Source organism: Garra rufa, chromosome 8 (assembly GCF_049309525.1).
Source record: "Garra rufa chromosome 8, GarRuf1.0, whole genome shotgun sequence".
NCBI lineage: Eukaryota > Metazoa > Chordata > Actinopteri > Cypriniformes > Cyprinidae > Garra > Garra rufa.
Genome location: NC_133368.1, coordinates 30,158,886 through 30,176,450, shown reverse-complemented (window position 1 = coordinate 30,176,450; position 17,565 = coordinate 30,158,886). Strand labels below are relative to the sequence as shown.

General features: G+C 36.4%; 1 protein-coding gene across 1 annotated transcript in view; it reads right to left on the bottom strand.

Annotated features, from left to right (window-relative positions):
* Positions 1-1,419: 1,419 nt before the first annotated feature.
* Positions 1,420-17,565, bottom strand: part of ccdc141 (coiled-coil domain containing 141) — a 42,745-nt gene continuing 26,599 nt past the window's right edge. The window contains exons 18-25 of the mRNA XM_073845744.1: positions 10,031-10,171; positions 9,656-9,853; positions 9,194-9,377; positions 8,802-8,914; positions 8,626-8,688; positions 7,170-7,694; positions 4,188-5,008; positions 1,420-2,465 (exon numbers count right to left, since the gene is read on the bottom strand). Coding sequence (XP_073701845.1) covers positions 2,192-2,465; positions 4,188-5,008; positions 7,170-7,694; positions 8,626-8,688; positions 8,802-8,914; positions 9,194-9,377; positions 9,656-9,853; positions 10,031-10,171 — 2,319 coding nt within the window. The 3' untranslated portion in view covers positions 1,420-2,191. The remainder of the gene's footprint in view (positions 2,466-4,187; positions 5,009-7,169; positions 7,695-8,625; positions 8,689-8,801; positions 8,915-9,193; positions 9,378-9,655; positions 9,854-10,030; positions 10,172-17,565) is intronic.

Genomic DNA, 17,565 nt, shown 5'->3' with positions numbered 1-17,565 from the left:
AGCAATGTCGTAGAAGAACCAGTTGTGGTTCCCCAAAGAACCTTTCAGTGAACTGTTCTTAAAAGAAGAACATTTTGATAATCTAAAGAACCATTTTCCACTGTAAAGAACCTTTGAAAGGTGAAAAGGTTTCATGAATGGTAAAGGTTCTTTGTGGAACCATTGATGCCAGTAAAGAACCTTTATTTTTAAGAGTGTAGAAAACATGTTTATTTGATAACTGTTTATTTTCTTAATTGGGTTTGTGTATATGTTTTATTGTTTAAATTAACTGGTTTTCCCAAGTCATTGTTAGATTTCAGTGTTTTCTGTTATAGCTATGAAATCTTTAACCTTAGAATGATCTCAAAGTAAAAAGACGTGCTAAAGTCTGATTTTGTGGTGGCTGTGCTTTACATTTTTTTTTTTTTAAATCTTAAATCAAGTGGTAAAGGGTTTTGAAAGTCTGATAGTAATCAGTGTTGAGTACAGTGTTTTGGGGAAAGTTACTTTTAAAAGTAATGCATTACAATATTGCATTACTACCTAAAAAGTAACTAATTACTTAGTTACTTTCTTATGAAAAGTAATGTGTTACGTTACTTATGCATTACTTTTCAAATCTAGGATGTGCTTGCTTGTTTGTTTTTAATGTAAAAAGTTCTAATTTTGGTAAATATAAAAAGTGCTTTCACACCAAAAAATGAAATGAATAAGCCTCAGGCTGAAGGAAAAAAGTAAATTCACATCTGTACAGCAGAATGTAGAAGAATAAAGTCCAAATACTCTTCAGCAATAACAAAATGAAGCACAAATGTTAATTTATCTAAAGTAATCTGTCAGTCAATAAATGGAAAGTAACTGACGTTACTTATTTGAAAAAGTAACTCAGATATTTTCTTGTAAATGAATGCGTTACTTTACTAGTTACTTGAAAAAAGTAATCTGATTACGTAACTCGCGTTACTTGTAATGCGTTATTCCCAACACTGGTTGAGTACTACTGTGAGGTTAACCCTTGTCTGCTTTAAATATCTGAAAATGATTAACAGTTTTAAAAACTGTAGAACAAATCAGAAATTTTAATTTTGAAAAGTAATAAAAAGTAATCAAATGTAATCAGTTACATTTAATAAGGAAGCTAAAATTGTTACACTATTGCATTTTAAGTAGGGTAACTTGCAATCTGTAATCTATTACATTTCCAAAGTAACCTTTCCAACACTGGTATTATAGTTATCTTTTATTGTTGTAATCATGATAAAACCATTAAATATAACAAAATAGAACAAATGTTAAAATCAAATGTATATTTTCTGTCAAACACAATTTTCAAGAATTAAGGGACATGAGGCAGAGTAGAAAATGCCTGTTTTTTCCTTTTTGAACTCTTTGTTTTAGATCTTGAAGTGGGTTTGTTTAAAAAGAACACACAAACTCTTTAAAAATATATAATTTAATTGTAAAATGCTGAACATTTCAAATCTGTAACTATAAATAACTGGAGAGCAGACCAGGGGCTTTATTATTATTACAAAGGGAACTGCATGCAGATCCACTGCTACTTCCACAATACACAATAATTCAGTTCATGCTGAATATTGGAAAACATTGTTATAGTAATTTCAGTGTTAATAACCAAATTAACAAATCTGTGGTAGTTGACGCATGTGTCAAATATATTAAAAAAAATAAAAAATACATTACTAAATATATGGTATAAATTCATATATATTTTAAAGTATATATTTAGGTCCTGTGACTAATCACTACTTCAAAACACTTTTTGCCTTTGCTTTTTCACCGCATGGTCCTGCAGTGTGACAAAAAATGTTTTTTAAACTACAAATATTCAAATGTAGTCCTTCAAACAAAACCATAAGCATTAGAATTAATACATAATTGCTAATTGGATAATTGTAAGTTTAGAATACAGTAGTCAACATTTGAAGTGGTTCAAACCTCTTCAAAGTTGTCCTAAACCAAAACAATACCTGTTCTTGACTTAGGACAACTTTGATTAACTTTTTTGATCCACTTCAAATGTTGACTACTGTAGATGAAGGTTCATGTCAACTACCCACATGCTCTTACATTTGTGCAGTCAGAGAGTTAATTCTGTGCACACACCAGTGATTATGTGACGTGAAGGAAGTTCAAAAGTGAAGAGTCCACATCAGTGTGTTTTTCCTTATGTTAATGGCAGTGTTCATTATAATAACAGCAGATAGAGAATCCACAAAAAGAAACAGAGGGTGCCAAAGCAGGTGTGCCAGTCCAGTTTGAGAACGTCTAAGTCAGGGCTGTTGTTACCTTTGACCTGCAGCATGGAGCTGGACGTGACGGTGCCGGCTGAGTTAGAGGCAGTGACCACATACTGTCCAGAATCTCTCACTGCAGAGCTGTGAATGAACAACACATGTTTGCCTTCTTTATGGGACAGTTCTATGTGCTCATCATTGGCCAGTGTGTGTCCATTCTTGAACCTGAACAAAGAGTGAATTAATATGTCACACAAATCACACCACAGCAAAAAAGGCACACATTAATACACACTCAATGGAAGAGAGAAATTATAGATAATGTTAAAGTGGAAGGTCTTACAGAAGTTGCATAAAAAGGAAAGGTTAGCAAAAGGAAATGTGGATTAAAAAGTTAGCATACATGGAATATATGCATGAAAGTGGAAAAAAAAGTTCGAAATGAGATCAAAATTAATGGAGAAAACATCAACTTTACTCAACAAACCTGCTTCATTCAGGCAAACAAAATATATATGTTAATCTATATGAACTGCAAATACTATGCTTTTTGACAGATGATAGAATTTTTAAAAACTGGAATAGCGAGCGATTTGCCAAGAGTATTTAGATAATATCTTTAAATTACACTACAGTTTTAAAGTTTGGGGTCTGCATTTATTTAATAAAAAATTCAGTAAAAAGTTTTGCAATTTAAAATATTTTTTTTTCTATTTTATAATATTTTAAAATGCAATTATCAGCCATTACTCCAGTCTTTAGCGTCATATGATCCTTCAAAGTTCATTCTAATATGCTGATTTGGTGATTAAGAAATAATTTATGATCCTTCAAGAAATAGAAAGTAAAAAAAAACAGCAATTATTAAAAATATAAATCTTTTGTAACATTTTTAAAATATGTTACTTTGACTTTTCATAATTGTAATGCATCCTTGCTGTATTAAGAGATTTCTTTCTTTCTAAATTTCTTTCCAAAAAAACAACAACTTACTGACCCGAACTGTAGTAAATTACACTGCCATTCAAAAGTCTCTTACACTCATCAAATTTGCATTAATTTGATACAAAAAACATAAAAAGCTGTAATATTATGAAATATTACTGCAATTTAAAATAACAGTTTTCTATCTCAATATACTTTAAAATATAATTTATTTCTGTGATGAAAAGGTGAACTGTTATCATCATTACTCCAGTCTTCAGTGTCACATCCTTCAGAAATCATTCTAATATGCTGATTTATTATCAATTATATTTTTCAGGATTCTTTAATGAATATAAAGAAGAGCATGTATTCCGAATAGAAACCTTTGTCTAAAAATATAGGTCTTTACTACAATTTTTATCAATTTATCAACACATCCTTGCTGTATAAAACTATTCTTTTCTTTTTCAAAAAAAAGAAAGAAAAAAAATTGACTGACCCAAATTTTTTGAACAGCAGTGTATATGGTTAGAAAAGATTTCTATTTTAAATATATGCTTTAACTTTTTATTCATCAAAGAATCCTGAAAATGTATCACAGGTTCCAAATAAATATTAAGCAGAACAACTGTTTTCAGCACTAATAATAAATCAGCAAATTAGAATGATTTCTGAAGGATCATGTGACATGAAGACTAGAGTAATGATTCTGAAAATTCAGCTTTGATCACAGTATTTTAAGTATTAAATTGAAAAACACTATTTGCAATAATATTTCACAATATGTTCTTTCTGTATTATATTGATCAAATAAAGGCAGCCTTAATGAGCAGAAAAGACAAAACATTAAAAATCTTACTGATCCCAAACTTTTAAACGGCTGTGTATATTATATTGTATTATATTACATTATTTAAATGTCTAATAATATATATTATTACTAGATATTAATGTAGAATATTATATTAAGAAACAGTGAATGTTTTAATTTATGGGTCAAGTTTGTTATAAGCTACCCACCAGGTTAATGTAGGCTCAGGGAATCCAGTGACTTCCACCTCCAGGGTCACCGGAGAGCCCTCCATTACTGTGGCATTAGACAAGGGTTTGGAGAAGTTAGGGCCTGTGCCACCTGCCAGTTTTCCCATAACATTTCTGGAAGACACCCGCCTGATCTCCTCTCGGATGGCTGTGGGTTTGCAGAGATCCGAGTCCTGCTCTGTGGTTAATGGGGTTGGGGTAGCATGCGTGTTATTGGGCCGAACGCTGTGGCACTGACTCGTACTAGAATCATGCACACACTTCTGCATCTCGGTACGACTCTCATGCACTGAGTAAAGTGTTTCGGTGATGCTGCTTGGTGGTGGGTTTCCAGATTTGCTTTTTAAGATGCTGGATATGGTGTTTGACACAAGGCTAGGAGCAGGTACTGTGAAGGGGCTTTGAACAAAAGAGGAAGACTCTGCTCTGAATTTGGTCCCCAAGCCAGTGGTGGGAGATGGGTAGCTCTCAGCCTGACTCGACATCCACTCCCGCTGCCTCTGGTGTAGTGTGTCGCCGTGGGAGTGAGACTGATGGCTGTACTGGTTAATGCGAAGACTGTGAGAGCTCACACAATAGCCATCATCAAGGTCATTTTCAGACTGAATAATGTTGGATTCTGGAGTCTCAGATAAAGGAGGCAGGGAGATGTCATCTGGGGAGGTGCATTCGTATTCATCGTTAGAGAGCGATTCCTCAGTGAGATGGTCAGGCTGGAAGTCACCTTCAGGGACAGGAGCTGCTGGCTCTGGTGTCCCATGTGGCAAATATTCCTCATCTAAGGAGTGATGAGCAGAAGTCTGTAGAAACAAAATGTACATGAATAAAGAGAAAATAAAATCTATTTTTTATTATGCGACTACACGGAATACTCGATTCTGATTGGTCAGTCACCACTCCAAGGTATGTTATTCCCTGATAACAACCAGTAAAAACTAACATAGACTCATCTAGGTAACTGAGTCAGTGCTATTCGCTTGCTAAGAACATTGTTTCTTTGTGGAAGCTTTGCGTTTAGTTGGCTAATAAAGTATTTACACTCAAATTTACATTTTTACTGTTTTCGATCAAATAAATGCAGCTTTGTTAAGCATAAGATATTTCTATCAAAACTATTAAAATATCTTATTGACCCAAAACTTTTGAACACTACTGTATGCATTAAAAAACTAAATTTATATTCAAGTTCTCTCATATTACAAAACAATATTTTTTTACTAAAACAGGACTCATATGTGTCTGCAAATGTTTTCCAGTCACACCACCTATTCACCAACAAAATAATGGTAAACTATCATTTTAATTGACAAAATAAGTATGAACCGAATTTTCAGAGGTGCCAAAACTCATGAAAGATACTAGTTTAATAAATATTTAATTTTATTGTGTCATAAAGTCATAGTGTTTATTACTGAATGTAGCAACTGTGATTTTAAATGTTATACCCTGCCACATGTTCATATTATTCTAACATATTTGCTTAGCTCTAAAAGGAAACCACGGGTATTAAGACCTGTATGGCTTAACATAACGTAAATGATGTCTGCTACGGAAATATATAGTGGAAACCCCTGAAAGATTTACGTTATATATAAAAAAAAATTATTAGTTTTTTATTTTCCGAGTTGTGTAGTCCAAGTTGTGTTGCGGTAAAAAAAACAACAGGTACCACCAGTAGCTCACCGAGTGCAACCATTTGACATCATTGAAATAATGGCGCCCCCCCGCCCATACTGCCCTCCAAAGGCAAAGCACAGTAACTACACATTTGGTCAAAATTGAGTTAAGGCTTAAAATGGACTTTGTGACAACGGTTTTGTCTTGTGGCAAAGTCTCCTGGTTCAATTTTGTCCCGTTTCAGAGAAATGAGAGTGTCAACATGTTTGACTAGCTGGCGTAAAAACTTTAAAGGCATTTTTCTCAGTTTCAGTGTTGGCGTAGTTACTGCACTTTGCCTTTGGAGGGCAGCATAGTCCAAAATAGTTATAAAACGATGTGGATTTTTTTAAAATAACATAACTCTTCTATGGGTTTTCTACTACATATTTCAGCAAGAGACATAATTTATGTTATATTAAACTATAAGTCTTAATACAAATGGTTCCCTTTATGCTGAGTTCAGACTGCACGATTTTCAAAGCAATTGCGTCACAGATCTTTTCACACTGCATGACTATCTGGGGTAGCATTCCGTCGCAGCTGTGTTCACACTGCACGATGGATCGGCGACAGGGGGTTTCACACTGCATGACTTTACAATAGGAAGAATCGCCGACAACTTTGTCCCGGTCAGCAAACTACGTCTCACAACCAAACACACGCGAGAAGTGACATGGAAACAACGCGAGGTCAGGCGTGCAAGTTCTCACGTGAGACTGTGATTATTATCAAAAAATGGCAGCCCGCAAGAAGCTTGTCATACAAATTGCATGTGCACTCATTTGCAGCGAAAAGAAAAGAAGCCGAAGCTATGCTTGTTGACATTGTGGTCTATACCTTCGTAACTCCTCCCCCAACTTCCCGCTGGCCTGGATGTTGCTGTCTCATTGGCTGTAGGTAATCACCAATGTTATTTTCAGTCAGATCACCTTTCACACGGCATGATTTTGAATCGCCGACAGGTCCAGATATTTAGCATGCCAAATATCTCACGGGTGTCGGCGACACGTCGGCGATTCTCTGAGATCGCGTCTTTGATAGTTCACACTGTGTGATTGTCACTCGCGTGAACGAGCACCGATTTGCCTGTGATTTCGGGCATTTGTCTGCGATTTCTCAAAACCTGTCGGCGAGTCAAAATCGGGGGTAAAATCATGCAGTCTGAACTCGCCATTAATGTAATTTAATAGCACTTAAAAAATAGGTTTATTCTTTGTCTAATAAAACGCTTAAAATGTCACCTATTTAAAATGTACCAAAAAAAATAAATGAAAAATAACTTTGAATCAAAATAAGGCTCACCTTGGAAAATGAGTGCAAAGGATGATTTCTACTACAGGCCTGATACTTGTCCTCAAAGTTGGTTTTCTGAACAGCACACTGCAGCTCCCTTTGGATGTCTATGATGCTGGGACGTGATACGCCTGGATCCCGTGGTGGTGGAGGAGGAGGAGGGGGAGGTGGGGTTTCTTGCGAGTCTCTCTTGGTTTGCTGCAGAATGTGACTCCTCTTATCCCGCTCTGCAGGGGATTGGCTTACATTAATGGTGTGGGAGTGAGAGAAAGAGGTGTGCATCTCTTCTCTCCTCTCTATAGTAGATTTTGTAATGGTCTCCACTTTGCTGGTCTTGGAATAGGCCTCCTGTGTGTACAACCTGGTCTCTGACAGCACTTTTTGATGCTCTGGATGAGGTTTGTCTGGCAGATCTTGGCTTCGTGACTTGCGAAGCGGAGGTTTCTTGTTTTCTAGATTCTTGCCGACAGGCATCTCTTTAGTACAGTGTGGGCCTGTCATCTCAGGGGTATGTCCACTTTCCTTCGGTTCAGGCTGAATAGGTAACATAAAAAAATATGGTTTAGAGTTTTTGTGATTTTTAAAAAAAAATTAAACAACACTGAATGATGCAATGATTTAAATGCTCTTTTTTGTTTACTATGTTTCCTTAAGACGGTCAATAAACTGGTTTTGTGCTCTTTGACTTGTGATTTGTCTCCAATTTAAACTTAGAACTCTAACACTAAAAGTGTTAGAGTTCGTATGAGAGTGTGATTTATTTCTGTGAATATGTTTAATGAATCAATTCAAAACTTTGATCTATTGATTCTATCAGATTATATACATCAAATATTCACATAATTATGTTGACAGATTTGATTAAATAGCAATCTCTTTGACAACTGATCCTTCGCTGGGAGTTCCATTTTTAATTTTTTTCAACAAACAAACCAGACAGAAGAGTAGACTAATGTCGGTGGATTTGAACTAAGTGGGACGGGTCTTTGATTATTTGTACTATATGTGACCCTGGACCTCAAAATTATAGATTTGTCTTTTAAGCCAAAAATCATTAGGATATTAAGTAAAGATCAAGTTCCATTAAGATATTTTGTGAATTTCCTACCGTAAATATATCAAAACTTAAGTTTTGATTGGTAATTTACATGGCTAAGAACTTAATTTGGACAACTTTTAAGGTGATTATCTCAATATTTAAATTTTTTTTGCACCCTCAGATTCCAGTTTTTCAAATAGTTTATCTCAGCCAAATATTGTCTTATCCTAACACACATCAATTGAAAACTTGTTTTATTTAACTTTCGGATGATGTATACGCCTCAGTGCGGTCCAGGGTACATATTCTATTGAAATTAAACTTTAATTGCAATTTACCTTATTTAATAATTTTGAATGTACAATAAAAAAGACAATGCATTTCTGGCATCTTTGCAATTGCAAGTCAGTGTTATAGGTGTTTTACCGTATCAATGGTGTCCAGTTTGTTGTTGTCCACAGGTGTTAGAGGCTGTTTCAAGGTCTCCAACTATGTAAAAAAAATCATAAAAAACTATTAGTAGAAGTTTATTTTATATTTTTAGATATATACAACTTTCAGATTAATGCATCAGGTAAAATATTTATGTGTGTTTTTATCACCTCAAGTTTGGCTTCAAGGTCCAGCAGTCCATTTGACAGTTCTTTTATTGATTCCACAATTTCATGGTGTTTGCTAATTGTCTTCTCCATATATTTCTTTCCTTCTTCAGCACCTACATTAAAAACAGCAGTCATGCTTTGAGGCCAGCAACACTACTACTACTTAATAAATACATTAAGAAATAAACAATGTTATCCCTCAATATTATTATTATTATCACTGAATGGGTCAGAGTAACATATTAAAAGGATTTAAGGGGTAAAACAATTTTAAAGGGGTAAAATCCTGCTATTACTTTTATACACTGGGGTCTCTATGAACCAATTCATTGAAAGGGTAAATAATAAATTCCTCCAAAGCAATATTTCAGAGTGCATTCTTAATTTCTCACCATGTATCCGTACTGCCAGCTCTGTGATCTGGCTAATTCTCTCCTCTTGCTGTGGTATTGTGGGCCACACAAATTTTTCAAACTGTTTGTAGAGAGAGCTGACTGCTTCCTTAGTCTTACACTGAGAGGCATATTTGCCCACACGTACAATTGTGGCACTTGCTTCGTCGCACCAGAACTGATACTGTGTTTAAAATGAAAGGTGAGAGGAGAGACTATTTTCAGACACTATTTATAGCCATTTACTGTGATACTGCTTTTCATACATAAGTAAAGGCAAAGCATATTTAATATGTTTTCTACTTCATCTAGGAGCATTATTAATGGAAAGACCTAAAAGTAAACATAAATTTAAAACTTTGAAATAAAAAAAAAAAAAAACAGAAATTCCACATTAGGCTTATAAAACAAACAAGTAAAACGCTGCGTTTGGCTCATTATATGTTCCTGGTGCACCCCCACCTCCTCTAAAGCTTGCTGGAGCTTGACATTCATGTCCAGGTTCTGTTTGTAGTCCTCCACTGCCCTGTCAAAATCGCCCACCTGTCTCTGCAGCTCATTTAAGGCATCCTCAATCTCTCTAAGGCTGTTGCCAATTAAATGCCTCTCACTGCTGCTGGATACTTTCAGAGTAAAGGCTTGCAGCTTCTTTTTCAAAACCTAAAACAGTTAGGGATTTGGATATTACATTTTATAAATAGACAACTGTCAAAACATTAAAAGATGAAGAAATGTCCTGCTGGTATGAGTCTGTATAATGCAGTCACTGTTGATTGAAGATCCTTGAATAAAAAAATATATAAAACTTGCAAGCAGATTAAAAGAGAGCTTCCTTGCCTGTAGCTTTTCAACGTAAATCTCAATTTGCTGGATCTGATTTTTCACCGCCTTTAAGTTTCTCGACTTCTCGTTTTTCTTCATGTAGTTGAACTTCAGATTGTTGAATTTCTTTTTGAGATCTTTAAAGGACTCTCTCAGCTAAAAAAAACAAACAAAAAAAATATCAGGAAAAACATGTTAACCTAGAAGAAAACAGTTCACCCATAAATAGAGAAATTTGACAGAATCTTCAGGAAACTATTTTCCCCACACAAAAACAGTTCAAAGGGTTGGGGGTGTGTCCACACTGGGGGCGTGTCCATTGTCTGCACTGAAACCACACCCACTCATGGGAAACCTGCCTCCTCTCCAGTCTTTAACACTGTTACTGTGGGTTGTTTTTCATGTGTACAAGTTGAAATGACTCCAATAACTTGATATTTAGCCCCTGGAATCCAAATTTCACTGGGGGACCCCCTTCGAAACGTGATTGGGCTAATTTTGGGCTAGTCGTCCATGGCCTTTGGCCCCAGTTCGTCATCGAGACATGATTTCAGCCCCATTCAAAAAATCCTGAACTCAAAAATGGTGAAAAACTGTTGAACAGTCTCCACAATTTCAGTCCTACATAATTTACAGTCTTTGTAACATGTTTTCAGCAATACAATTCTAACATTTATAATTTTTTCAGAAACAATTTTCTGAATTGCCTTTACATTAGCATAATATTTCCTATGATGGCTTTGTATAAGTAACAGACTAAAATGTTTTTTTTTTTTGTCCCACTGCCGAATAATGTGTTATTCTGAAGGCTAATGTGAAAGAGATTTAAGAGCTTCATCAGAAGGGAAGATTTTCAGTAATTTATTTGTATTTATATTCTTATAAATATTTGTATATAAAGTATACACACATATACACTACCAGTCAAAAGTTTTTGAACAGCAAGATTGTTATTGCTTTATAAAGAACTCTCATCTTTTTAGAATGATTTCTGAAGGATCATGTGACTGGAGTAATGCTGCTAAAAATTTAGCTTTTAAAATCACAGGAATAAAGTACATTTTAAAATATATTCAAATAGAAAACAGTTACTATTACAATTTTACTGTTTTTGCTGTACTTTAGATCAAATAAATCATACTGTTCAAAAACTTTTGACTGGTAGTGTACATGTAATTGTTTCGTAAAAAAATAATATCCCACAATATACCAAATTGATGTATTGGAACATGAAAGTGAGTACATAATTTTAATTTTAGGGTGAACTATCTCTTTAAAATACCTCTCTAACAACACAATATCAGCCTCTTCAACATGCTGATTAGAAAATGTGTAGCCAAATATAATAGTGTAATCAAATATAAGATTAGGTGTGGATAAGTATGGGGAGGGTCTCTAGCAGAGGATAGAGTGAGGTTCGGCTGAGTCCAGGGGGATTATTTTAGAGGGCTTAATTGTCAGACCAGTGGATGATTTATTATCCAGATCCATTTCTGTCCAGCCTGATGAGCTTTTGCAATGGTGTCGTGTCTCCAAATGACAGGCTCAAGTGTCGCCCAAGGACAGCTGCAGCCTAGCGTCTAGAGCCAGTTAAAGAGGCCTCACAACTGTCTTACTGTATTTTTCCAATAGAGGGCTGTAGAGTAAGTTTCTGCTGCAGCCCAAACAGAGGAATGTGCGCGGAGGAAAGTTCAAATACATTCATACTGTATGACTTTTACACGACTGTTACCATCTAAACAACTTACGCAAATTGTACTCAGTTAACATTTATGAGGACAGCTGTTTCCCATGGCCTTCTGATCTGTAAAACAAGGAATGAGGTGTTGCTGCAGACCAAACTGGCAAATCTGGTGAAATCATCACTGGCAGTGTTGACTGCAGTTAGATTTTCTGCTAAACAAGACAGCAGAGCTGAAATTTGACTTCTAAATCAACTCATCTAAAAGTATAAATGGGTCAATGTGACTAAGATGAAGATAATATCCATTTGTAGTCTATGAAAGCTTGACTGTGTGAGAAAGAAATAGAGTTACTTCTCCTTGCAGATGAACAGCAGCAACTGTCTAAGCTAAAATGTCAGCCTGTTTACTCATGCATATTTATGACTAGGCGGTGGTTTGATTGGTATGGCCAACAACATATGGTGACTCACATTGACATTGAATTAGAATTATGTTGAGTCACGCCCTATTTAAATAAATTGTAAATCATTATATAATATCACAAATATGTCATATTCTTTAAGTTTCTACTGTTGATATTTTATGTTTGGTGAACATAAAAGTCTAATCAACCCCAAACTGTTGAACAGTGACTTTATGTACAGCTACTTTTAGAAATTCCCTCACTCTATTTAAAGTCTTGCAGCAGTCATACATTGAAATAGCTTGATGTCACGTGACATAGGGAACTTACTCAGATATGTTTAAGAAGCTTTGAATTCTACTGTATGGGTTTAATACAATTCATGTCTTTGTGTGAAATCTCATTGAAAGATAAAATAATATTTGAGTCTTTTTCTATCAATTAAGTTATCATTATTTTTAAGCTCTCTATCAATCTATCTGACAACTCATTACAATTCACAAACCCTTCCAATGTGTTATAATTCCAAGCGATTATTAAAAAGGTCTAGAACAGTGGTTTTCAACCTTTTTGATGGCTGCATAACTTTGTCAGTTGTTGTTTGAGTTACCAGGAAATTATTAAGAATAAGGACTTTACTTTCTACCTATTCATTTCTACCTGATAAAATATTTTAGAGTTTGGTATAAGCATGTTCATTAAATGTATAAAAATGGACATGGAGTTTATTAATTTATATGAAAAACCCAGGTCTAGAAATCTTACTTTTATAATTACTTTAAGAAAACAGTTGTTGATGGGGTGAACTGAAACAAGAAATAATTTTTTTTAGATATTTTATCTTATTTTAAAGTCCCCCTGTAGTGAAAATCAAGTTTTTATGTTGTTTATTTGTCTATATGTTGTTTTTTTTAATATGATTTTAGACAAACAATGTGCCAATCCATTAATCAACGCCATTGCTTAGTATTTTTCTTCTCAAAGGCTGTCCCAGAAATGCGGTTTGAAACAGCCCTTTTTTTTTTGCTGTCACAAAATGGGGGGGGGGGGGTAATAATATTGCAACTAAACATGCTGACATCACATTTGTTGCTCATGTTGCTGGATATCACTATTAACTTTTAAGGTTGACACTTGAATCTGTTGTTAAGGTCTCTGAGTGGTTTGTTTTAGGTTTTGTGCACAAAACGGCAAAGGATTCTTTCTTGTTTAAGCTCTATAAACTTTAAGACGCGGGGGGTTACCCGGAGAAGCATCTGCCATCTTTACACCGTGTCTACACCGGACGCGAGCGGCGCGGCGCGGTGCGACACGACAAAATACAATAGAAACTATTATGTTGTCAACACTGGATGCGGGGCGGCGCGGCACGGCGCGGCGCGGCGCGACACGGCAAATCCCCGACAAGACTTTGAGCATGCAAAATTCCTTCGGATGCTGCTGCAACGGTCGTGATATGACGTCATGCTCTGCAGCGTCTTTTTAAAAGTTAAATTCAGCACATGACACTTATAATACATTTTAAATGTAAAAACACACAATCTACTACACTTTACCGCAGTGTTGCAGTTTTAAATGTTTAAATTTAAGGTTCTTTTCATTCAGCTAGAGGTCATTCTGTGACGTATCGATCTCCTGTTGGTCCCACAGAGTCATGTGATACGAATTCGTTGGTCAGAGTTCACCAAGTTTGAACTTTCAGATGCAGCGAAATGCGAAAATATTTCGCATGGGCTTGCGTTTCATACCTTCGAGTCATTTTGAGGACACAACATCTTCAAGTAAGTAACTTTAACGAATGTTACAGTATCCACTGTGGTTGTCTGCTAGTAAAAACAGTTTTATCAGTCATTATCCGTGTGTCGCCATTATATCGCGTTTACTACAGTTAAGTTCAGTTAGTGCAGTGGTTCCCAAACTGGGGGGCGTGGCAAGGCAGGTGTACAGTCAGCCGATTTTTATAGAGATTCGAAAGAGATAAACGGCCGAAACTATCTGCCGCGTCGCTCGGCAGTATTCAGCGCGCACTGCTCAATGTGTGACGCTCTGATCAGTATTCCGCTCTATGAATGTGTGTTCCGTTGAGCTGCTCACAGCCCTTATGAATGCTCCATTCGTGTAACGTTACCACTTTTGCTCAACGGAAAAGCAAAGTCCGCTCAAATAACGCGCAGACAAAAACTGTCTATGTATACTTGTTCCTGTTTGCAATAGCCCCACATACTGTGCTGTAACCATAGGCGGATTAACCATATGGGCAATTCTCCCGTAAGACGTCTGTTTAGCCATGGCCTATATATACCCTTTCATCAGAACGTACTAAGCCAGTGGATGCGCGATCTATCGCCAGATTCACACAAACTGCTATAGGCTACTACCCTGGAAATCCAGAGGTCTCGCGAGAGCACAATTTGAATTGTCTCTGTAAGACACTCTGGCATCGAGCAATGATGCAGGTTACTGCAATACGTAAGCAATTGTGGGAACCAATCAAATCGGTGTATCTGATGTAGGCGGGCCAGAGGCGAGCTAGGCTGATGATGACAGCGCTGCGACGTCCGAATCATATAGTAAACTTTGAAAGATTGCTGTCGCTACAGATGAACAACAAGTTGTTTGAAACGGCTTTGGCCGCTACAATGAACGAGTTAGACTTGGCTTTCCATATAAAAGAGGAACAGAAAACCGAAAACTCGAATCGTTCCTTTGCAAGAAGGACGTTTTTGCTGTTTTGCCGACTGGATACGGCAAGAGTTTACTCTATCAGTTTACGAGTTCACGCTTAAATATAATTAGCCGGAGAATAGTAGTGCATGTTTGGCGTGCTGTCCGGTGAAGGGCTTCGAGCTCGGGAGTGGCCCGAACCCAGAGTACGTTACCCCCCAATAGGAGTAGCGAGAACTCTGAGTGATGAGATGGGGTGGTGGAGGTTTACTGATAAACCATCGAGTGAATTGACTTGTGATGTTTACGCTAAGCATCTGACGCGCTTCTCCCGAACTTTGTTAATGAAACATCATTTAGCTCTGCTGGTAGCTAAGCGTGTATTGTTGTGATTGGTCGTGGCGTTATCCAATTGCATGCAGTTAGAGTTTCAAATGCATGCTTGGTGCCGCCCCTCGAGTTAGGCAGTTTTCATTGCTCAATTATTAGGCAAATAACAAACGACTAAATTGTCTTTATTCACACATAATTACCAAAAACTAATAAAACAAATATATATATATATATATATATATATATATAAAAAATTTTTGTATGCCTCCTTTGGCCTTGGTAAGAGCTTACATTCTTGCTGACATTGTTTTAATGCACTTTCCACATTCTCTGTACTGTACATCCAAATGCAATCTTTGTGCAATCTATCTTTGAATCCATTCAATCCCAAAAATAATTATGTCTTAGCATTAGAAGATCTTACACATACTGGTGGATTAACATTAAAAATGATTTTGGTAATCACTTAGTTTGGGGCAGCTGTGGTACAAACCTTACACTGGGTGCTGGTCCAATAAATTTGTTAACCACAGTCAGGCATGGGCAGTATTTCAAAAACATGTATTTGAAATACAAAATACTATTTTGTATTTAAATACATTTAATCTTTAGTATTTTTTTAATTTTCAAAGTACATAAATTACTTTTTGCCAATCAACCTCTTTCTTTCTCAGACTGCTGATTTCCTGTATCAACAAGTATACAAAATACCAAATACAAAAATACTAAGATAAAATGTAATTAAATACAAAATACATTTGATTATACTGTAAATACATTGCACTCAATGTCACATGGGGGGGGGGGGGGTCTTGAATTTGTATTATTATGCAAAAGGGGGGCCGGCATAAAAAGTTTGGGAACCACTGAGTTAGTGGACGGACGGATCAAGAGGCTCTGGCTGGTGTGAGTGAGTGGAGGCGGGGCTAATTTGCATATTCATAAATCCGCGTATAGTAAATGAGGCAAGGGGGGTAGAGTTATGCTGCGTTCCAGGCAGGTTTTTTAACTGGTAAATCACCACTTCAAACCACGACTCACGACTTTGTAGCGTTCCAGGCAAGTCACGCCAAACTGCCTGGGCACATTTATGAATTACTATTATTTTTATATTATTATTAATTTGATTGCAACGTTTTATTGTCCTAATTTTTCCACCGTGTGCCACTTGCATAAACACCGCACGCATTAGGGCTGACATTTGTTGTTTCGCGGGCTATGTTACGTCAGAACTCGTAACTGGGAGTACATCGATCTAGTACGAGTTCACGAGTGGGAAGTCACGGATTTGACTGCCGTTCCAGTGCACTTTCACTGGTAGAAGGTCGGAAAAACACGGGTTACGGGTTGCCTGGAACGCGGCATTACATTCAAGCTGTTTTAAGGCATGGGAAACATAACATTTTTGACTATGGGGGACTTTAATGTTCCTTTTGTCTTTATGTGAAATCAGGTCATCACGTTTGCTAGGACCCCATAGTGGGCCGACCCCGAGTTGTGCTTGTGCTTCTTCATTTAGAGAGGAAACATGGGATTTTTGTCCTCTAGAGGGAGACAGAGATTACAATATTATCACAACAGAGATAAATTGTTTTTAAGAAGACTTTCTTAAATATTTGTAATGAATTACTGTATCTATCACCAAATTATGAAAAACTCTTACTAACATTATTTGCAATCCATGCATCAGTAAAAACAACAAAAAAAGATGCAAACTAAATATGGCTGTGTTTCCCTCATACACAGAAACCAATTTGTGTAGTAATGAAAAAATCATAAGGGACATCATGAACCCATGTCTGAATCTGATGTTCTGTGCTCTGTGAGGTTTGCGGTGTAATCCTGGGGATTGACTGTTGGATTTTGTGGCTGAGGGGCAGTAAGTATGTGATAAGGGTGGAATCCTTCCTGCTATCTGAAGTGATGAGAGACAAATGGCAGGATCCCTCAGTCAACACAGGGAGAGACAAACCCTGCAGTTCACAGACTAAATTTAACAAGGGCAGACAAGCTATAAATAATTCAGGGAGAGAGACAATGAGAGCCAGCCACAAAAGCCCAACACAAGTGTGTTTCTGAGCCCTGGATCTGTGGGCTGGGAAACAGAGTTAACACATCTCCAAGGAAAATTACAGACAATAAGGGCATAAGGAATCAAAGCTTCAGTGATCTTTTAAAATAAAAAAAGTTAAGTGTACTGTGAAATCTTATTAACTTTCAAACTCAATTTATTCCCCAGTGAAAACAAGAGCAAGGAACTTAAACTGCTAAAATGGCTTGGTCTATACTTGTGCAAATTTACAACATCATTCAGATCATAAACATCATTCAGAATAATCCCATCACTCTTGTGCAATGCACTGCAGACTTTGCAAAGATGCTGTTACTGAAGAATGTGAACATTAAGCTATATTGGACCCAACAGTCTCGTTTCACACACACAAGGATCGTTTACACCCTTAATG